At 41.0% G+C, this 22,648-nt stretch overlaps 1 protein-coding gene across 2 annotated transcripts; it reads left to right on the forward strand.

The window, feature by feature from the left end:
• Positions 1-304: 304 nt before the first annotated feature.
• Positions 305-22,387, forward strand: LOC115170187 (myosin heavy chain, fast skeletal muscle). Of its 2 annotated transcripts, XM_029726553.1 has the most exons (40): positions 305-350; positions 479-706; positions 1,056-1,199; positions 1,436-1,592; positions 1,797-1,824; positions 2,944-3,052; positions 3,179-3,271; positions 3,448-3,508; positions 4,074-4,172; positions 4,519-4,622; positions 5,017-5,155; positions 5,373-5,491; positions 5,654-5,803; positions 5,899-6,069; positions 6,298-6,601; positions 6,754-6,818; positions 6,912-6,999; positions 7,116-7,233; positions 7,413-7,536; positions 8,208-8,344; positions 11,848-12,103; positions 12,296-12,538; positions 12,892-13,068; positions 13,167-13,312; positions 13,487-13,577; positions 13,888-14,277; positions 14,399-14,525; positions 14,716-14,834; positions 14,970-15,166; positions 15,290-15,473; positions 15,605-15,770; positions 17,448-17,572; positions 17,873-18,181; positions 18,405-18,608; positions 18,718-18,843; positions 18,997-19,167; positions 19,457-19,561; positions 19,665-19,760; positions 21,814-21,945; positions 22,265-22,387. In XM_029726553.1, exons 2-40 carry the CDS (start codon positions 491-493, stop codon positions 22,283-22,285), a joined length of 5,811 nt encoding a protein of 1,936 aa, XP_029582413.1. In that variant the 5' UTR covers positions 305-350; positions 479-490; the 3' UTR covers positions 22,286-22,387. The 2 variants fall into 2 exon arrangements, with proteins under 2 accessions (XP_029582413.1, XP_029582414.1); XM_029726554.1 differs by lacking the exon at positions 305-350 and having other exon boundaries at positions 477-706.
• Positions 22,388-22,648: the final 261 nt, after the last annotated feature.

Consider the following 22,648-nt stretch of genomic DNA (forward strand, 5'->3'; position numbering starts at 1 on the left):
TGTAAAGTGTAACTTTCATTGTAAAGTAACTTTCATTCACACTTTCATTCACAGTAAAATGTGATATTTCTGCACTCTTTTTGTAAAATGAGGGGGTGGTCTAGAATGTAACTGGGTTTTTAGGGCTATTTATTAGAATTCTTGAGAGAATGTAAAGTGAATTGCAACTAGGAAAATTAAAGCATATGGTTGCATCTGTAATGATGGAGTTGAATTATGCCATTCAAAATGTTTCTTGCCCTTCGCGGGCTAAATGATAAGGCTTTAGACTTGTGTTTATTCACAACAGCCTAATGTTTCACAGGGTCCTCCAAGACGTACAAATACATCTGTAGGAGGGGGAAAAAAAGGTGAGACATGGTTTGTCTTCACATAAAAAGTGACGAAAATATTCTGTGTGAGATACAGTACCGCTCACTCTGTTGACTGGGGAGGAAGCACCACAGAGTCAATCAATCATGTTTCATCTCTTTCCTAGTAAGCCGTCAACATGAGTACGGACGCGGAGATGCAAATCTACGGCAAGGCTGCCTTGTACCTTCGTAAGCCTGAGAGGGAGAGGATTGAGGCACAAGCCGCACCCTTTGATTCAAAGAACGCCTGCTATGTGACAGACGTCAAGGAGCTGTACCTTAAGGGGTTGATCACTGGCAGGACAGAGGGAAAGTGTACTGTCAAAGTCACAAATCCTGACGGCACTACAATGGTAAGTCTTATCTGAAAAGTATTGAAATTAAAAAATCATCAAAAACATTCCAAAAGCCAATATGAAATCAGTAACAAAAAAAGATTAAGAATAATTTCCTTGTTCTTTTTTTAAGCAGACAATAACCCTCAAACAAAACACTTTTATTGATGCTATTTAAAATTGGCATGAAATAATTGATAATGACAAGTCAAGAATCACATGTATTTGTCAGTGGGTGATAACAAAGTAGTTGTATTAAATGTGGGTATGCATTTTTTAAAAACATTTAACTTGTATTTAATCAGCAAAAAGCATTGAGTAATGTCCAGCTTGATCTGTGTGTAATCTAGATTTCTGACTGTTTCAGGATAAAGAGTTCAAAGAAGCAGACATCTACCAGATGAACCCCCCTAAGTACGACAAGATTGAGGACATGGCCATGATGACCTACCTGAATGAAGCCTCTGTGTTGTATAACCTCAAAGAGCGTTATGCAGCATGGATGATCTATGTAAGAAACCTACATAAACATACACACATACTGTAAATGAACATAAGATATTCCCACATGCATAAACATGAGAATTACACACATACAGTACTACACATAAATGAACAGTAGAAAGCAAAACATACCATTACAGTAGACCCACATTAGTATACCATAGTACACCCACATCCTCACATAAATCCAGGTAAAAGTCAATCTGACTTTGCTAATCGCCCAATTGGATCCCTTTCATCCAGACCTACTCTGGGCTCTTCTGTGCCACGGTGAACCCCTACAAGTGGCTCCCCGTGTACGACGAAGAGGTTGTCAACGCCTACAGAGGGAAGAAGAGGATGGAGGCTCCACCCCATATCTTCTCCGTCTCTGACAACGCCTTCCAGTTCATGATGATTGGTACGAGCTCTCATGGAGAAATGGATGGATGGATGGGATCTGCTGTCTTCTAGTCTAAGTTAGAACAGTTTGCTGGGAATCTCTCAGTTCACTATCCTTGAATGGAAAATATTCCAAAATGAAATTCATGATGATGCTTAAGAATACAATGATGTACTCCTAATGTTGATTGATTATAATAAGCAACATATTTTTTGTTTCCAGATAAGGAGAACCAGTCCGTCCTGATTACGTAAGTTGTTTTCTAGAATTTCACGTGATTAAGTATTTCTATTCTGACATGTTGTGTGACTTGGGTGTTATAAAAAATATTCTGAACAAAAATAAAAATGCAACATGTAAAGTGTTGGTTTAATATTAAGAATGGGACCATATTGGCGTATTAAGAAGCTGATTAAACAACAGCGCCGGGGACAATAAAAAATGTCCAGTTTTGTCACACACCAGTTTTTGCCACAGATGTTTTGAGGGAATCTGCAATTGGCATTTTGACTGCAGGAATGTCCAACAGAGCTGTTGCCAGATAATTTAATGTTAATTTATCTACCATAAGTCTCCAACATCGTTTTAGAGAATTTGGCAGTATGTCCAACCGGTTTCACAAGCGCAGACCACGTGTAACCACACCAGCCAACGCCAGTCCACATCCGGCTTCTTCACTAGCGGGATCTTCTGTGACCAGCCACAGCTGATGAAACTGAGGAGTATTTCTGTCTGTAAAAAAGTCCTTTTGTGGGGAAAAACTAATTTTGATTGGCTTGGCCTGGCTCCCCAGTGGGTGGGCCTGCCTCCCAAGTGAGTGGGCCTATGCCCTCCAAGGCCCACCCATGGCTGCACCCCTGCCCAGTTATGTGAAATCCATAGATTAGAGTCTAATTAATCTATTTAAATTGACTGATTTCTTACATGAACTGTAACTCAGTAAAATCATTGAAATTGTTCCATGGTGCATTTATATTTTTGTTCAGTATACATTACATTATGAACGGTTTAGGTTGTGCGTTATAATGAGCCAATGAGTTGAAATATTTTGTTAATAATTGACTTTGGTTAGAAAACAGGTGAACAGGTGTATTTGTCAATGCAGATTAGCAAAAACCAATCTGACACTTAGACACATTATGAACGGATTAGGCTATCTGTAGTAACGACTGGGTGTTATAAAATACAGGATATTATGAACGGATTAGGCTATGCGTAACAATGACTCGATGAGTGGGAATATTTATTAATTAATTACTTATGTTAGAAAACGTGTCTACAATGTATTTTTCAAAGATATTTCATAGTGAAAGCCAATCTGATGTTCAAACATGTGACTAAACCCATCTTTCTCTGTCATATAAACCAGCGGAGAATCCGGTGCAGGAAAGACTGTCAACACCAAGCGTGTCATCCAGTACTTTGCCACCATTGCAGTTTCTGGTGTCAAGAAGGAAGTAGACCCCACCAAAATGCAGGTTGGTTGTGCTTTTATAACATATTTCAGTTTGGTGTGCTGTGTAAACTTTGTTTTTCAAGCGGTGAATACTGTTTTAAGAAAAGTGTTGGCTAGTTTCTGAGCAACTTGTATTTGTCTCAATCAGGGGTCTCTTGAGGATCAGATAATTGCAGCTAACCCTCTGCTGGAGTCTTACGGTAATGCCAAGACAGTGAGGAACGACAACTCGTCTCGCTTTGTAAGTATGAAGAATTTACTGTGGAAGTTGCCTTGTATTGGGTGGGAACATTTCAGTTGTTCACTATAGTTGTATCATCAGCTGTCCAACAAACTGTAACATTTCAAGTGGTCCATCAAAGTAAAATGTTAGATTTATTTAGTTGACCTATTTCTTTCCACCATGCTCTACTACAGGGTAAATTCATCAGGATTCACTTCCAAGCAGGCAAACTGGCTAAAGCTGACATTGAGACCTGTAAGTTGGTTTTCCTTGTTTCTAAATGCTTTCCTTAAAGACATGCTGTGGAACTTTGAAGACTAGCAAGTATTTTTTCAACCTCCCGCTTTGGGCTAGATGTGTCAATATGTAGTTCATACATGCACAATCTCTCACCTTAATTAGCCAGGAAATGTTTTCTGGAAGTTGTGTGGCGCCATTTTCCCAAAATGTTCCCCCATGTGGGCCAGCCCCCTTAGTAATTCAAGTTTAAGCCAATGAGCTTCAGCCCTTCACCATTTGAGTGACAGCTAGCAAGCTGCACTCACAGCAGAGCAAAAGATAGAGCAATGACTTGGTGCCTCATATCTGCACCTATGTGAGGTAGTACGTAATGTCGGGGACCCCTTTTGACTCATGAGCGCTACTTTCAGAACTACTGGCTATGAAGTACACAAAAGTACCGGAGAATCTTTTTTAATTCACACACAACATTTTGGGGAGATCATATTATCAGACATAATGTAATCTCTCTCTCTCTCTCTTTCTCTCTCCCTCTCTCTCTCGCCATATCTCTCTCTTTCTCACTCTCTCTCTCTCTCAGACCTGCTGGAGAAGTCCAGAGTGGCCTTCCAGCTGCCCGCTGAGCGAGGCTACCATATCTTCTACCAGATGATGACCAACCACAAACCTGAGCTAGTTGGTAAGGCAAAGTACAGGTTTAGGTGTAATTATTCACACCTCCATCTGTGGAACTTATTGAAATGTTTCCTAGTCCACACTAGTAATATTATTACAATGAGTACATCCAAGGTAAGAAGGCATCTAAACATGGGTCAGGTCTTTCAATGTCTTTCATGGGAAAGATCAAGTAATGCAATGTGATGCACTAGTCCAGGAGCCTCAGTCCCCCTCTTTTGATGCTATGCACTATACACTGCATGTATCATCGAGTCCATCTATTGAGTAAAGGAGGGAGAGATACTGTAAAGGTAGGACAGCAGAATTCTAAGAGATTTAACTGACAAGCCATTCTCCGTTGTCCACAGAAATGACGCTCATCACCACCAACCCTTACGACTTCCCCATGATCAGCCAGGGTCAGATCAGTGTGGCCAGCATTGACGACAAGGTCGAGCTGGATGCCACCGATGTGAGTGATACAAAGTGTGAACCAAACTCTAGATATGGAATAGGTAGGACCACAATACACACTGAATGCACAGTCCAAATCCAACTTGATGGCAGCTGGGCACCTTCTGTTAGTTAGGCATGTGCTTCAAGGCACTCTTCATGCCTTCACACTTCACCTTGAGGCACATACCTGTAAGACATCCACAAGAGACTGCCTCTAAGTGCCCTGTGGAACTGTGTAAAACTCATGTTGTGCTGTCATATACTAGTGTGTTGGCCAAGAGTAATCATGTGGAACAGAGAAGCCAGTTAATTCTATCCGTTGTTCTGGACTGAACACAGAACGGTAGTGTACTGTAACTGAGTAAACTACCATTCAGTTCTTCACTGTTGTACTTCCTCTTTAATACCAGGATGCAATTACAATCCTGGGCTTCTCTAACGATGAGAAAATGGCCATCTACAAGCTGACAGGAGCTGTAATGCACCATGGCAACTTGAAATTCAAGCAGAAGCAGCGTGAGGAGCAGGCCGAGCCAGACGGCACTGAGGGTGAGTCCCACTCATAGATATACAATATGGAAAGCATTAGTCCCTTTCCCAGTCGCAAGCACATAAGACAGACAGTTCCACATGAAAGTCAGGCAGGAGATACCCCAGAAATTATTTTAAATAATATTCGTAGGTTAAAATCAAAAGAGTTGACCAAACAATATTGTCAGTGTGACATCAGAAACAAGCAATCTGTTGTTGATGGTTCTCTCTCCAGTGGCTGATAAAATCGGCTACCTGCTGGGCCTGAACTCAGCTGAGTTGCTGAAATGTCTGTGCTACCCCAGAGTGAAGGTCGGCAATGAGTATGTGACCAAGGGACAGACTGTGCCTCAGGTAAAGCGGTTAAACACACAGCATCAAATGATTTTCTGACCACCTGAATTATTTTGGGGACAATTGCATTGCTTTTTAAAAATAGTCATGTTGTTTTTTCCCAACCTTATCACTGGACATGGTCAATATCTCATGTATTAATTTGAGGTATTATCATTGCAGGTTTATAATGCAGTCATGGCTTTGGCCAAGTCCATCTATGAGAGGATGTTCTTGTGGATGGTCCTCCGTATCAACGAGATGTTGGACACCAAGAATCCAAGGCAGTTCTATATCGGTGTGCTCGATATTGCTGGGTTTGAGATCTTTGATGTGAGTATGAGACCAGAGACAAGACAATTAGTTGTGATTGAGAAGGATTACAGCCTTGTATGTTAAAATTATCCTTTTTCAAATTCCATCAACAGTACAACAGCATGGAGCAGCTGTGCATCAACTTCACCAATGAGAAACTGCAACAGTTTTTCAACCACACCATGTTCGTCCTGGAACAAGAGGAGTACAAGAAGGAGGGAATCGTCTGGGCCTTCATTGACTTCGGCATGGACTTGGCTGCCTGCATTGAGCTTATTGAGAAGGTAAGCTGTCTGTAAGGATTATAATGGGATGCAACAGCAAAGCTCATAGGGAGCGCATTGATAGATATTATCATAATGGTACAACATATCTGCCTGTTTAGAACTCAATATGTTTCCTATGATGTCCCCCTAAATGAATTTAATCCTAAAAAATTATGTTTGCTAATGGAATAAATGTGATCCTAAATGTAAATATCACTCATTTGATATACATCTCTTTTTGTAAAGCCATTGGGCATCTTCTCCATCCTTGAAGAGGAGTGCATGTTCCCTAAGGCTTCAGACACTACCTTCAAGAATAAGCTGAACGACCAGCATCTTGGCAAAACCAAGGCATATGAGAAACCCAAGCCTGCCAAAGGCAAGGCAGAGGCCCACTTCTCCCTGGTGCACTACGCCGGTGTTGTGGACTACAACATCACTGGCTGGCTGGAGAAGAACAAGGATCCCCTGAACGAATCAGTTCTTCTGATGTACGGGAAGTCCTCAGTCAAACTGATGGCTACCCTGTATCCTGCTGCCCCACCTGAGGGTAAGACTAGCATCACATCAATTGCACTTGTTACAACTCAGAAACACATTGTTTTTAAAGTCAATAGGTGTTATTTTACACAATCTCATTGGCAGTATTTGCATTTGATTCTCTCATTTCTAATCATCTTTTACTCATCCACATTTGAACAGATACAACCAAGAAAGGAGGCAAGAAGAAGGGTGGTTCCATGCAGACTGTGTCCTCCCAGTTCAGGGTAAGCTATTGAAATGTCTATATTCAGTCTTTCAAAAGGTGCATTGATTATCATAAATGATTTCTGAGAACATGGTTTGTAACCCTCTTACAGGAGAACTTACAAAAGCTGATGACCAACTTGAGGAGCACTCATCCTCACTTTGTACGCTGCCTGATCCCCAACGAGTCAAAGACTCCAGGTACAAGAAATATTGACTTGAATATGATATCTTATCTATACACTATGAGTAACCTTAACAAGCCCAATCCTCTAATCTGTTAATAAGTATTAAAGAGACTTGGTTTGTTGTTCCAGGTCTGATGGAGAACTTCCTGGTTATTCACCAGCTCAGGTGTAATGGTGTTCTGGAGGGGATCAGGATCTGCAGAAAGGGCTTCCCCAGCAGAATCATCTATGCTGACTTCAAGCAGAGGTACACTCACGCAAACACAAATGCACACACAACACACAACACACACAACATACAACACACACACAACCACAGAAAGATCTGCTCCAAGGGCATTCCCAGCATCAGAATATGTTTACTTTTTATGTAATATAACCAACCTATTACAACTTGACAAATGTTAAAAATGTCTCCTCATTCAGGTACAAAGTACTGAATGCCAGTGTCATCCCTGAGGGCCAGTTCATGGACAACAAGAAGGCTTCTGAGAAGCTGCTTGGGTCCATTGATATAAATCACGACGATTACAAGTTTGGACACACCAAGGTCAGTCAAATACCTCCAGCAAAAGCTGACATCGAAACACAACTTCAATGATAATTTAAACATGAACCATTCAACATCTCTCCTGTTGGTTTATCCACCCTTTCATTCTTTCCTCTTCATCTATAGGGTCAATCTGCAGTTTCATCCATTTTTTGAATGATACATTAATGATATGTACCCATTGATTCTGGAAGAATATAACTTATAAAAGCCTCATGAGCTTAATTGAACTGTAGAATCCAAAGTATAAGCTTGTTTTACTCTAATGTTTGTAAATGTAGACTAATAAAAAACTTCAATGATAATTTAAACCCCTAAAGTCATTTGACGCACCGGTTGGTTATCCTTTTTTTCTTTCTTCAAAAGATGGAAAAACATTGTATAATTTTTTTTCTTTAAATTCATACAAGTATAGAAACTCAACGCATTATCATGTGCATTGTGTTAGAGTGGTATGGCTTCAGTTATCTGTATCTGTGTACATTATTCATCTACAACTCCACAATAACTTACAACTTTTAAACAAGCTATCTCATGGTTTGTTTGTAAGAATTGCAGTGTTTATGTTGGTCAAATCAATCTAGAGGTGTTGTTCCCCTGTTTTGATCCAACCCTTTCTATCTGTCACCATCTGACTGTGGTTACAATGGCCATGTTTACCTGTGTCTCAGGTGTTCTTCAAAGCCGGTCTGCTGGGGGTCTTGGAGGAGATGAGAGATGAGAAGCTGGCCGTTCTGATCGGCATGGTCCAGGCTCTCAGCCGTGGATACCTCATGAGAAAAGAGTTCACCAAGATGATGGAGAGGAGGTGAGGAAGAGTAGACATCTTGGCAAAGCTTTCTGTGGACCTGCTGTATGTAATGCATTATGATCACATACTGTATATACTGTGAGTTGATCAGAATGAGAAAGTAGGTCTTATAATGCTCTATTACTGCTGCAGTTTGGGATTCGGCAAAGCTGTTCAGTTGTCATTTGTATTGGTGATATTTACCCATTCATTATTTTGTATTTGGGGGGGGGGGGGGGGGGGGGGAGAAGTGGGGGGGGGGGTAGATCAGCTTTAATATTGCAGATAGATTGTGGCTTCCATCAGTGTAATTGTCTACACCATTCCCAATCCCCCATATTTAATATAATATATATATATATATATATATATATATATATATATATATTTAGCTTCTTTATTATTTTCCCCTAACCCTAGCATCCCTCCCCTCATTGGATTTATGTTAGCCATACATTTTTCAACTGTGGTGTGATTTTTAACATATTCCTGAACCTTTATCTTCTCATAGTTTCTACACATTGTAAATTAGAGATAAGAGTATTATTATATTATTGATCGATTGACTATGACTTTTCAAATCTCCCAGCAGTGCTATTTGCAGAGTTAGCTCCAAGTAAATGTTGCATTTTTTCAGCCATTCCTGAACCTGCGACCAAAAACAATGCTCTAATGCTTTAATATTTAATAATTTCAGCCCTCTGAATTCATATTTATTATATAAATAGGCCCGTTTAATTTTGTCTGGCTTGTCTTTCCAAATGCAATTGAACATTTTTTGCTCATTATTTAAAAAACAAGTTATTAGGTGTAGGCAGGGCCATAAATTGGGATATGACTAAAGAGTTAATCAGGGTGATTTTTCCACAAAAAAAAGAGGTGTTGTCCTTTCCATGGAAGCAAAATAGTATCTAATTTCTATTCAAATGTGTTGTAGTGAGAATTTCTTTCTTTCAGGATATAAATACCTAGTATGTCCACTTCAATGTCTGACCTTTTTATTGGTAAACTACACGTTAATGTAAAATCTTTATTTTTTTGGAGATCCAATACCACCTCCCCAATTTGATTATAATCCAGAGAGGTTAGAAAATGTATGTAGATCCTCATCCAAATTGTTGTATTAAAAGAAAACATGAATCATCAGCGTACAATGACACCTTTTTAGCCCTGGATTTTTGCTTGATCTGATTTTAATAGCTAATATTTTCATGGCCATAATAAATATGCCGATTATGGACAACCTTGTTTTACTCCTCTTGACAATTTAATACTTTCTGAGAAGTGAAGCTCATGAAGCTGGTTGAGAGCATATACTGTTGTAGCGGTTTGAGAAAGCATTCCAAATTGGGCAAGAATGGGGAGATTTGATTAAATAATGTCTAGTCCTAGCTGATGGAGCTCGGATACACCCCTATCCCCCAAAACACACACACACACACACACACACACACACACACACACACACACACAGGTCCCTGCTGTGACCATTTAACAAAGCACCTCGATGCAGTCAGACCGTTCGATTATTTTGTCCCGCCAAGGCCATAATAATATGCCCCCTCTCTGATTGTCCGAGTGTGATCCCTTCCCCATGGGTTACTGCTGCTAATGTTGCCAGCACTGCCACTACCTAGGTGGGGGTCTCCACCGGAATTCCCACCGGCTAGGTACGAGGTCGTCAAGGTTGTCATTAGCAGCTTTGAGAAATTCCTTGTATATTATGCTCACCATTCGGGGGCTTTGGCTTTGTTGGACCAACACTGCCAGGCAGGCTCAGACTCCTGTTGGGGCAGTGCTGCTTTTGTCTGTCTCTGACCAAGTTTATCTTTCTGTCTCAGCTATCGGTAGGTTACTTGCAGTAGGCCTATAACACAGATAAGGACTTCTCCTTAGTGTGTGGGTTGCTCAGCTGGGTGTCTAGGATATAGGGTTGGGGACTGTTTAGCCGTGATAGGACAATAAATAAATAAAATGATTTCCTCATTAATTCTTAAAGAATATAAAATGTCTCATGAACTAAGCTGTAAGTCCTTGTATCCCTGAATGTAGCTTTAAAGGTCCAATGCAGTTGTTTTTGTCTCAATATCAAATAATTTATGGGTAACAATTAAGGACCTTACGAAGGTTATTTTTTAAACTTTTTTAACCTCTGTAGGGTAGGTGGGATGCTAGCGTCCCACCTGGCCAACATCCGGTGAAATTGCAGAGCGTGAAATTCAAAAATACTAAATTCAAATATTTAACATTCTTGAAAACATATGTGTTAAACATCAAACTAAAGCTTAACTTCTTCTTAATCTAGCCAATGTGCCAGATTTCAAAAAGGCTTTACGGTGAAAGCAAACCATGTGATTATCTGAGGACAGCGCCCAGCATACAAACACATGAAAATCATATTTCAACCAGGCAGGTGCGCCACAAAAGTCAGAAATAGCGATATAATTAATGCCTTATCTTTGAAGATCTTCTTCTGTTGGCACTCCAAAATGTCCCAGAAACATCACAAATGGTCCTTTTGTTCGATAATGTCCTTCTTTATGTCCCAAAAATGTCAATTTCTTTGGCACGTTTGATTCAGAAATACACCGGTTTCAACTCGCCCAACATGCCTACAAAGTATCTAATAAGTTACTAGTAAACTTGGTCCAAACATTTCAAACAACGTTCCTAATCCAACCTCAGGTACCCTAAAATGTAAATAATCGATCAAATTTAAGACGGAATAAACTGTTTCTAATACCGGATAAAAACAATGTGAAGTGCGCTACAGTTCACGCACACCAAAACAGTAGAGTCCACCTGGAGTGACACTTACAATGAATAGCGCTACTTTTCATTTCTCAAAAGATAAACATTGCACAATTTCTAAAGACTGTTGACATCTAGTGGAAGCCATAGGAACTGCAACTTGGTTCCTAATAATAAGGGAGTCCCATAGACACCCATTTTCCCTGGATGGTTTGTCCTTGGGGTTTCGCCTGACAAATCAGTTCTGTTATACTCACAGACATTATTTTAACAGTTTTAGAAACTTTAGAGTGTTTTCTATATCCTAGCTTCTGGGCCTAAGTAACAGGCAGTTTACTTTGGGCAAGCTTTTCATCCGGATGTCAAATGCTGCCCCCTACCCCAGAGAGGTTAATTGAAAACAAACAAAAATAGCTTCTTAGCAAAGAGAAATTTCTCAAGCAAAAGAAATTTCTCAAGCAAGAATTTATCTATGACTGTCTGGGAGTGGTTTTAGTGGGGAGGTGAAAATGGAAAACTATCTTTTATTGGCAGAGGGGTTTGGAAAGCTCTTTCTTATTGGTCTATTAACTAGTTTACATCCCACCAATTTTTGGCAATCTTTTCAAACAAAGCTTACACTTAAAAAGGCATTATCATAATCTTCACAATTTCACAGTATTATTCCAAACTCATAGTGTGGAAATATATATAAAACACAGGACAATCATGCTTTTGACTGCACTGGGCCTTGTCACTCACCATGCCACTCTATCCTTTCTGTTGACCAGAGATGCCATCTTCACCATCCAGTACAACATTCGTTCATTCATGAATGTGAAAACCTGGCCATGGATGAAGGTGTACTTCAAGATCAAGCCCCTGCTGAAGAGCGCTGAAACTGAGAAGGAGCTGGCTAACATGAAGGAGAACTTCGACAAGATGAAAACAGACCTGGCCAAGGCTCTGGCCAAGAAGAAGGAGTTGGAGGAGAAGATGGTGTCCATTCTGCAAGAGAAGAACGACCTAGCACTCCAAGTTGCATCTGTGAGTGAGAAATGATCCTCATACAGTCATATTTTTATATGCATGAATACACAAACGAACACCATTTTTTTATTGCCCATGTTAAATACATATTTCATGAATGTTGATTTGCTCTGACCTCTATGACTAAAGCAAATCTATATTTTGATAAATAACGTGAGTCCGCAAATTTTTCTCCTTTTCTGAAATCAGGAATCAGAAAATCTGAACGATTCTGAGGAAAGGTGTGAGGGGCTCATCAAGAGCAAGATCCAGCTGGAGGCCAAACTCAAAGAGACGGCTGAGAGGCTGGAGGACGAGGAGGAGATGAATGCTGAGTTGACTGCCAAGAAGAGGAAGCTGGAGGATGAGTGTTCTGAGCTGAAGAAGGACATTGATGACCTGGAGCTCACCCTGGCCAAAGTGGAGAAGGAGAAGCACGCCACTGAAAACAAGGTCTCGTGTCTTACCAAAGACAGTCTAACCAAACAAGAATCCAAACCATAATCAACTCAAAACATAACTCAACAGAAATGGAATTCCAGATGTATTGTGGGTGGCGGAAAAATTAAGACACAAAATAGTGGAATAGTGGTACCCCCCCACATTCATTGCATGTTCTGCTCCTACTTGTTTCTGACTTCCATTCAGTACGCTGGCATGGAGTACATTGCCACCTGGTGTGAATCTATAGAACAGTACTTGTTGACACATTTCTAATCTGAATTAAATTAATGCAATACATATGAAACTAAATCTCCCCTTTATATGAAGTGACAAAAGGCTAATTATGTGGTGGCCGTTTTCAGGTTAAAAACCTGACAGAGGAGATGGCGTCTTTGGATGAGAGTGTTGCCAAGCTGACCAAGGAGAAGAAAGCTCTCCAAGAGGCCCACCAGCAGACACTGGATGACCTGCAGGCAGAGGAGGACAAAGTCAACACTCTGACCAAGGCCAAGACCAAGCTGGAACAGCAAGTGGACGATGTGAGTGGAGTTACACATTTTGGCCATGATAGTATGTAAGATGTTTTTATCTTCTGTTGTTTAGATTTGAACAATACACGTGTGTTTTTATCTTGTAGCTTGAGGGTTCTCTAGAGCAAGAGAAGAAGCTCCGTATGGACCTTGAGAGAGCAAAGAGAAAGCTGGAGGGAGATCTGAAACTGGCCCAGGAATCCTTAATGGACCTGGAGAATGACAAGCAGCAGTCTGATGAGAAAATCAAGAAGTAAACAAAAAGAAATTACTTCAGTTTTACCTGCAATATTGAGCAAATGAATGGTTGTTATTGTCTAATTCTTGTAATTATGAATTAACATTTGCACGTGATTCGTACAATACTCTCTGTTTAAACTATTGAACCCAAAATGTCTTTGAAAATTGACGTGTTTGTGTTTCTTAGGAAGGAGTTTGAGACATCCCAGCTCCTCAGTAAAATTGAGGATGAGCAGTCTCTGGGAGCTCAGCTGCATAAGAAGATCAAGGAACTCCAGGTATAGTACAGGACCTAAGCTCCAGCACAGGAAAGGACACACCTGAAATATTTCCGCCAAAAATATTCTGGTAGCACACATTTTTCCTGGTGGCTTGAAGGTTGCAAGACGGTGCTTCTTACCATTGTAGTTTTGGTTCCCGCACTATCTACTTAATATATTTGTCTAACTGGCTTTGTATGAACACATTTTAATTTAACATTTAAGAAAAATATACAGACTCTTACTATTTTGTTTATTATTTATTTGGTTCAGTTGTTTCAACTGTATTTTAGTGCTCATCCCTCCCTGCTCCTGCCCCCTGTTCTAGGCCCGTATTGAGGAGCTAGAGGAGGAAATTGAGGCTGAGCGTGCTGCCAGGGCTAAGGTTGAGAAGCAGAGGGCCGATCTCTCCAGGGAACTTGAGGAGATCAGCGAGAGGCTGGAGGAGGCCGGAGGCGCCACTTCTGCTCAAATTGAGATGAACAAGAAGCGTGAGGCTGAGTTCCAGAAGCTGCGTCGTGATCTTGAAGAGTCCACCCTGCAGCATGAGTCCACAGCCGCCGCTCTGCGCAAGAAGCAGGCTGACAGTGTGGCTGAGCTCGGGGAGCAGATCGACAACCTGCAGCGCGTCAAGCAGAAGCTGGAGAAGGAGAAGAGTGAGTACAAGATGGAGATTGATGACCTCTCCAGCAACATGGAGTCCATCGCCAAGGCTAAGGTGAGTAGTGATCTTTTGATCAAGCAGTGATGAGGAGGTTCAACTACATTACAATTCAAGTGAACTGAAGTTGACAGGAGTCTCATATATAAAGTAATGATGGAACATGTTTCACTAACAGGGTAATCTGGAGAAGATGTGCCGTACTCTTGAGGACCAGCTGAGCGAGCTCAAGACTAAGAACGAGGAGAATGTTCGCCAGATCAACGACATCGGTGGACAGAGGGCCAGACTCCTGACAGAAAATGGTACCATCATCAACAATGAACAACAAACCAATTATTTCTTCAATAAAACACAATAGTATGTATTGGGGGCTGTATCCACATAGTATAGTCCACAGTTTCACACCTAACATTGCCCTACGATACCTTAAAATCAATGTTCAATCTTAGAGAACAGAGACTCAATTAATAAGATGTCCCTCTGTCCCTGCAGGTGAGTTTGGCCGCCAGCTGGAGGAGAAGGAAGCCCTGGTGTCTCAGCTGACCAGAGGCAAACAGGCCTTCACCCAGCAGGTTGAGGAGCTGAAGAGGCAGATTGAGGAGGAGGTCAAGGTAAGGGACTCAAAACGGACTACAGAGTTTAGATCTTCATATAGACAATGACTACGCCACCCTATGAGACTTTTACTGTCATTTGTTTAACTATCTCTCTTATCTCTCTTTGTCTTTCACTTTTCTCTTTCACAGGCTAAAAATGCACTGGCTCACAGTGTCCAGTCTGCCCGCCATGACTGTGACCTCCTGAGGGAGCAGTTTGAAGAAGAGCAGGAGGCCAAGGCAGAGCTGCAACGCGGCATGTCCAAGGCAAACAGTGAGGTGGCTCAGTGGAGGACTAAGTATGAAACTGATGCCATCCAGCGCACAGAAGAGCTGGAGGAGGCCAAGTGAGTTGCACGGAACAGCAAAACTCAAATATACTGTGTGGATGGTGAGGGCGGTAAGGGGCTCTAAGAAATTATTGTTTCACTAAGTATTTTAACATTTGTACACACTCTGTCGTCCAACAGGAAGAAACTGGCCCAGCGTCTGCAAGAGGCTGAGGAGACCATTGAGGCAACCAACTCCAAGTGCGCCTCCCTAGAGAAGACCAAGCAGAGGCTGCTGGGAGAGGTGGAGGACCTCATGATTGACGTTGAGAGAGCCAACGCAATGGCCGCCAACCTCGACAAGAAGCAGAGGAACTTTGACAAGGTGAAAATGAATAATTCTCACCCTAGGGTGATATTTTCTGTCTGCTATATGATCAAATGAAGCATAATTGTAATAATTCTGATTCAAATCTCTTCATCAAGACCTAATGAAAATCTCATTGATTTCCCTAGGTTCTGGCAGAGTGGAAGCAGAAGTATGAGGAGGGCCAGGCTGAGCTGGAAGGAGCTCAGAAGGAGGTTCGTTCTATGAGCACTGAACTCTTCAAGATGAAGAACTCCTACGAGGAGGCTCTGGATCATCTGGAGACTCTGAAGAGAGAGAACAAGAACCTGCAACGTGAGCATTTGACAGCATTTCTATGTTTGACTAGTGTTTTGAAAATGGAGGGAACTGTGATCATCAACACCATTTTAAAACGGTATTATACTTACTTTATTATTTGGACTTGAACAATCCAAAGATTTATGCCAACTACTTTAATGATTTTTTTGTTAGCAAGATTAGCAAACTTAGACATAAGAATGTCAGCACCAAATGCTGACTACACATCCATGTATATCTGACCAAATTATGAAAGACATGCACTGTAATTTTCAATTCCGTAAAGTTAGTGAGGAAGAGGTGATGTTTTTTTGTTCTCTATCAACAATGACAAACCACCGGGGTCTGACAATCTGGATGGAAAATTACCGAGGATAATAGCGGACAATATTCCCACTCCTATTTGCCACATATTCAATTTAAGCCTACTAAAAAGTGGGTGCCCTCAGGCTTGGAGGGAAGCAAACGTCATTCACTACCTAAAAATAGTAAAGCCCCCTTAACTGGCTCAAATAGTCAACCAATCAGCCTGTTACCAACCCTTAGTAAACTTTTTGAAAAAATTGTGTCTGACAAGATACAATGCTATTTTATTGTAAACAAATTGACAACAAACTTTCAGCATGCTTATAGAGAAGGACATTCAACAAGCACAGCGCTTACACAAATGACTGATGATTGGCTGAGAGAAATTGATGAAAGAAAGATTGTGGGGGCTGTTTTGTTAGACTTCAGTGCAGCTTTTGACATTGTCGATCATTGTCTGCTGCTGGCGATTATTGTGTTATGGCTTTATACCCCCTGCTATATTGTGGATAAAGTGGTACTTGTCTAACAGAACACAGAGGCTGTTCTTTAATGGAAGCCTCTCCAACATAATCCAGGTAGAATTAGGAATTCCCCAAGGCAGCTGTCCAGGCCCATTACTTTTTTCAATCTTTACTAACGACATGCCACTGGCTTTGAGTAAAGCTACTGTGTCTATGTTTGTTGAAACTCAAACTATACACATCAGCTACTACAGTAACTGCTGGCCCTTGTACACAGAGAGCTAATATTAATAATATGCATGCCAATCTCTCCTGGCTCAAAGTGGAGGAGAGATTGACTTCATCACTGCTTGTATTTATGAGAGGTATTGACATGAATACACCAAGCGGTCTGTTTGAACTACTGAGACACAGCTTGGACACCCATGTATACCCCACAAGACGTCTCTTCACAGTCCCCAAGTCCAGAACAGACTATGGAAGGCGCACAGTACTAAATAGAGCTATGACTACATGGATCTCTATTCCACATCAAGTAACCGATGCAGCAGTAAAATTAGATTTAAAAAACAGACTAAAAAACACCTTATGGAACAGCAGGGATCGTGAAGCAACACAAAAATAGGCACAGACACATGCATACACACACACACACGAGAGCATATGCACTATACAGTCATGTACACATGGATGTTGTACTGTAGATATTTGGTAGTGGTGGAGTAGGGGCCAGAGGTGAATGTATTGTTATGTTTTTAAAACTATGTAAACTGCATTAATTTTGCTGAAGTCGTGGCAGTTAGATTTGCAAGACCATACGATATTCTGATTAATTATTATGATTCAATGTCAACTTCAGTGTATTGGCGGTATCCACTGAAAATCTCACAAGTCTAAACTGCTCCTGTGTTTCTGTGTGCAGAGGAGATATCTGACCTGACTGAGCAGATCGGAGAAACTAGCAAGAGCATCCATGAGCTGGAGAAGGCCAAGAAGACCGTGGAGACAGAGAAGTCTGAGATCCAGACCGCTCTGGAGGAGGCTGAGGTACAAACTACAGCTGTTTGATGGGAAAAGCAGTGTTAATTTGATCATTGGGATCAGTAGCATCAGCTACTCTTCCTGGGTTCCACAAAAAAACACAAAACACAACAAATATCAAAACACTGATAGACAAGGACAGTCACACAAATGTAAAAGACAATATACAAACAATACAACTAAAGTGGAACACTAGCCAATGCCAGCTGTTTTGGTGTTTATTGTAGTCATATATATTTATTTCCTTGTGTTATACACATCCAAATGTATTGAACACAATTCGCCTGACTGCTTCTCTTTGTCCAGGGAACACTGGAGCACGAGGAATCCAAGATTCTGCGAGTGCAGCTGGAGCTGAACCAGATCAAGGGCGAGGTGGACAGGAAGTTGGCTGAGAAGGACGAGGAAATGGAGCAAATCAAGAGGAATAGCCAGAGGATGATGGACTCCATGCAGAGCACCCTGGACTCTGAGATCAGGAGCAGGAATGATGCCCTGAGGGTGAAGAAGAAGATGGAGGGAGACCTGAACGAGATGGAGGTCCAGCTGAGCCACTCCAACAGGCAGGCCGCTGAGGCCCAGAAACAGCTGAGGAATGTCCAGGGACAGCTCAAGGTAAAGGGACTGGGATATCAGGCCAAAAAATCTGAAGGTTAGGGAGAGATTTGTTTGTGAATCTGTAGAAAATAATAGCACAGAGGAATTTGAATAGCGTTTACTAATATGCTGTAGACAGGTAAGGATATTGGGAAATTCTTACCAAGGACCATTTATATCAATGACCCAATCACCTCTACTTCCACAAATCCTAATGAACCCATGTCATTGTGAACCCCAGGATGCCCTATTGCACCTTGATGATGCTGTTCGCGCCGCAGATGATATGAAGGAGCAGGCAGCCATGGTGGAGCGCAGGAATGGTCTGATGGCGGCTGAAATCGAGGAGCTGAGAGTTGCTCTGGAGCAGGCAGAGAGAGGCCGCAAAGTGGCTGAGACTGAGCTGGTAGACGCCAGCGAGCGTGTTGGACTGCTGCACTCCCAGGTATGGGTCAAAAGCCATTTCGAATTAAACTCAACCAGGCATACCATTTCTGCCTTGTGACCTGAAAGTTCTCTTGATAGTAAAAAAATATGTTTTAACTCCTTTTCAGAACACCAGCCTTCTGAATACTAAGAAGAAGCTGGAGTCTGACCTGGTGCAGGTGCAGGGAGAGGTCGAAGACATAGTCCAGGAGGCCAGGAATGCAGAGGAGAAGGCCAAGAAGGCCATTACTGACGTGAGTCCTTATGATCCATTCAATTACATTCACTTCATTTGTATCCATGGGCCAATGGTTGTGTAGCTGAGCTGGTTTACCACAACAAAGTCCTCAGAAGGACGTTATGATTGGTGCCAATTGATGTATAATTTAAACAAACTACCATTCCAGGCGGCCATGATGGCTGAGGAATTGAAGAAGGAGCAGGACACCAGCTCTCACCTGGAGAGGATGAAGAAAAACCTGGAGGTCACAGTCAAGGACCTGCAGCACCGTCTGGATGAGGCTGAGAATCTGGCCATGAAGGGAGGCAAGAAGCAGCTCCAGAAACTGGAGTCCAGGGTGAGTTAACAGCAGGGTGGATTAGGGTGGATTGAAAGACTGACTGCTGGAAATGTTTTTAATCATACAAATACACAGGAGCATTGTGCAATGACTTTCTCTCAATAACCCACATAGATAATGAAAAGCTGTTGTTATCATTACAGATCCCTTTAATTACAATTGTAAAAGTACATAGGAACAGACAACATTTGTGCCTCCTTGACTGAGTAGAATAATATACCTCTATTTTACAAAGATTTGTTACGTCTGATTTCACCACCTCAACAAATACCTTTCTTCCACAAAGGTGCGTGAGCTTGAGAACGAGGTGGAGGCTGAGCAGAGAAGAGGTGCAGACGCGATCAAAGCAGTCCGCAAGTATGAGCGCAGAGTCAAGGAGCTCACATACCAGGTAACAGAAAGTCAGAAAGTGCCTTCTTCTCAAACTTGACACTAACACGGACAGGTGTTTGTATAAAACTATGGGCCATTGATTCTTTGATCTTGTCCCACAGACTGAGGAGGATAAGAAGAACGTTGGCAGACTTCAGGACCTGGTAGATAAGCTGCAGATGAAAGTCAAGGCCTACAAGAGGCAGGCTGAGGAAGCGGTGAGTCACATACTTTGTCAAATACTTTGAAAGCATACATTCAAAAACATATTATTTCCATAGTAGACATTAAAAGTTGAAGTAAGTCCTATGTCTATGTGTCACCAACTTAAAGGAGAGGGGGTTGAATATTAATTGGCTGTACTGGAGACTGGTCTAGTGGTAGTACTGTACTGGGGACTGGTTTAGTGGTAGTACGACCACCCCTGAATCCCACACTGTGCCTCTCATAAGTATTCACCCCCTTTTGGATTTATTTTCACTGTTAGAAAGTGGGATTGAAATGAATTTAATTGTGATGTTTTTGTCATTGTTCTACACAAGATTCTCCACAATGTCACAGTGACTAGAAAATTGGATACAAGTAGTATATCATAAACTGCAGTTGAGGAACAATGTGAAAGTAATTATGATTTGAAAAGTGATAAACTTGTAACCCAACTATTGAGAAAATGGCCCTTGAATATTTTGGTACACATACTGGAGAGCTCTTTGTCTACACCCGTTCAGCATCGTTCACACCCTTTGAACCCTACCCATCTCTTTAAGAATTCACATATTGTAGTAAACAACCAAATATTTCAAGACTAAATGTGGTGAAAGTAGTAGCAGAAAGTAGTAGTAAAAATACATTTTAACTAGTCGGCCTATATCCTAATCTGACTTTGGTGCAGGTCATGTTGTTCTTCACATCACTGTCTCTGATAAACACACACTATATCAAATAAAATCAGAGTGTATGTGTCACATGCACAGGTTACATAAGGTGTAAATGGTAACAGTGAAATGATTACTTGCATATTTGCATAGAAAGTGTCCAGATAAAATATATTTTATAATTATTTTATAATTATTAGATGATGCTTACCCAGACGCACTTGTCGAAATTGACAGTCATGTGAAAGAAATGCTATAACCACCCTCCAGCCACGTTTAGCTAAGTGGATGGGTCACTATTGTCTAGACATGTACACATGTTCATGAAATACCATAGACGGACGTAATCACGCCGAGACACACATAATTCATTTGATGGGTCATGTAATCCTCTGGCGAAGTGAAGTCTTTTGTTTAGACATGTAGGTTACTATCAATACAAACTGGTTGTTATAGCTAGCCACCGTGCATGAAATGCTGTAGTATGAATCTGCAGGTAGCTAAAGATAACCAACTAGGTTCAGGACAGCAATGTTGTTGATAGCAGTAGCAAAATTTTTGCTGTTCTCCATGGCTAATGTTATATCTTTCAAAAAAGCCACAGTAGCAAGGATTATCTACACATAATGAGCAGCTCATGTTATAGACAGAAGCATGCTACATGGCAGACCAATCAGAACTCATCTCTCGGCATGTCCAGCCCATCCATTATCTCAGCCAATCATGGCTAGCAGGAATGTTCCTGTCTTTTTCCGTTGCTAAACCAACTAGGTTCGTAATTTAACAATTTATTTGTATTTACAGATGGCATATAGAAGTTTGCTACTAAGGTACATGAAAGTTCATATGTTCCAGAAGTCATTTCTGCGAATAAACACATTTAGATAAAAAAAAGCACAATCCAGGTGTGCAATGCTCTTAGAAAACTTACCCAAAAAGATTCACAGCTGTAATCGCTGCCAAAGATGTTTATAACATGTATTGACTCAGGGGGGTGAATACTAATTAGTCCAGATATATTAGTGTTTTATTTTTCATAAATTATTTTTACATGTTCCACATTGACATTCCAGAGTATTTTGTGTAGAACATTGAAAAAAACTGAAATTTAAATCAATTTTAATCTGAATTTGTAACACAATAAAATGTGAAGAAATCCAAGGGGGTGTGAATACTAATGATAGACACTGAACACCCCTGGAGGCAGTGGTTTGATCCCCATTTCACCACTCATTCTATCTGCTGGATCATCTATCTCCCTATATACATCGCTATCCTAAATCTGTGAACAAAAAAACTTTGAAATGCCTTAAGAAATAAACTATATTAATTTGCTACCTGAAGCTTCAAACTTTGAATGCTGATTTTACACTCTCCTTCTCTTTTCCTCACCCAGGAGGAACAAGCCAACAGCCACATGTCTAAGTTCAGGAAGGTTCAGCATGAGCTGGAGGAGGCTGAGGAGCGTGCTGACATCGCTGAGTCTCAAGTCAACAAGCTCAGAGCCAAGGCCCGCGACACTGGAAAGGTACAGAGCTGCTACTAAACCTACACCTGACTCATGTTCAGATATGGCCACATCAACACCACCTATGATTCAGTCCTCACAGAGGTCAATACCAAACTTTTACACTCACTAAAATGTATTTAAGGTCTCTAAGAAGCACATTTCAGGCAGGGTAAAAATAGATTAATTCAAACTAAGTTGGTACTTCAAAATTGAAAATCAAAGCTTAGCACTGAGCCTTTAATGCTTGATCCATTACATTATTTCGAACTGTACATATATTCATATATTTTGCATGTTCATTATTAATACTCTCCCATTATTTTCTTTCTTCTTACAGGGCAAAGAAGTTGCTGAATAAACAAGACCAAAGTCTTACATCATTTTCCTGTGTTGCATAAAATATGATTTTCATGGTGAAAATGAGCTTCGATTAAAATCATGTTAGCCGACATACACCCTCTTTGTGACTGTGGACTCATTACTCAGCTAACAGCTGTTTCATATCATACAAATATTGTACTTTAATTTAAGGTGCGATCGGGGATTACAACAACAACGATGTGGTCACCCCAACAAACTTAAGGTGTCACCTTTTTTTAGTAAACAGCTGAGGGATGAGGCTGGAGAAATGTAACCACTATCAAATTCATAGACCTTTAGAATTGATTGGGATTCTCATTAGCCAACCCCAAATGGCGACAGCTAGTCTTCCAGGGGGTCT

Source organism: Salmo trutta, chromosome 31 (genome assembly GCF_901001165.1).
Source record: "Salmo trutta chromosome 31, fSalTru1.1, whole genome shotgun sequence".
In the NCBI taxonomy this organism is placed as follows: Eukaryota; Metazoa; Chordata; class Actinopteri; order Salmoniformes; family Salmonidae; genus Salmo; species Salmo trutta.

Excerpts from the sequence above, each read along its gene's own strand:
- LOC115170187 (XM_029726553.1), top strand. The coding sequence starts at position 491 with ATGAGTACGGACGCGGAGATGCAAATCTACGGCAAGGCTGCCTTGTAC. Across the intron at positions 1,200-1,435 it reads ATGCAGCATGGATGATCTAT|ACCTACTCTGGGCTCTTCTG; the intron begins GTAAGAAACCTA and ends CCTTTCATCCAG. Across the intron at positions 18,609-18,717 it reads TTGGACTGCTGCACTCCCAG|AACACCAGCCTTCTGAATAC; the intron begins GTATGGGTCAAA and ends ACTCCTTTTCAG.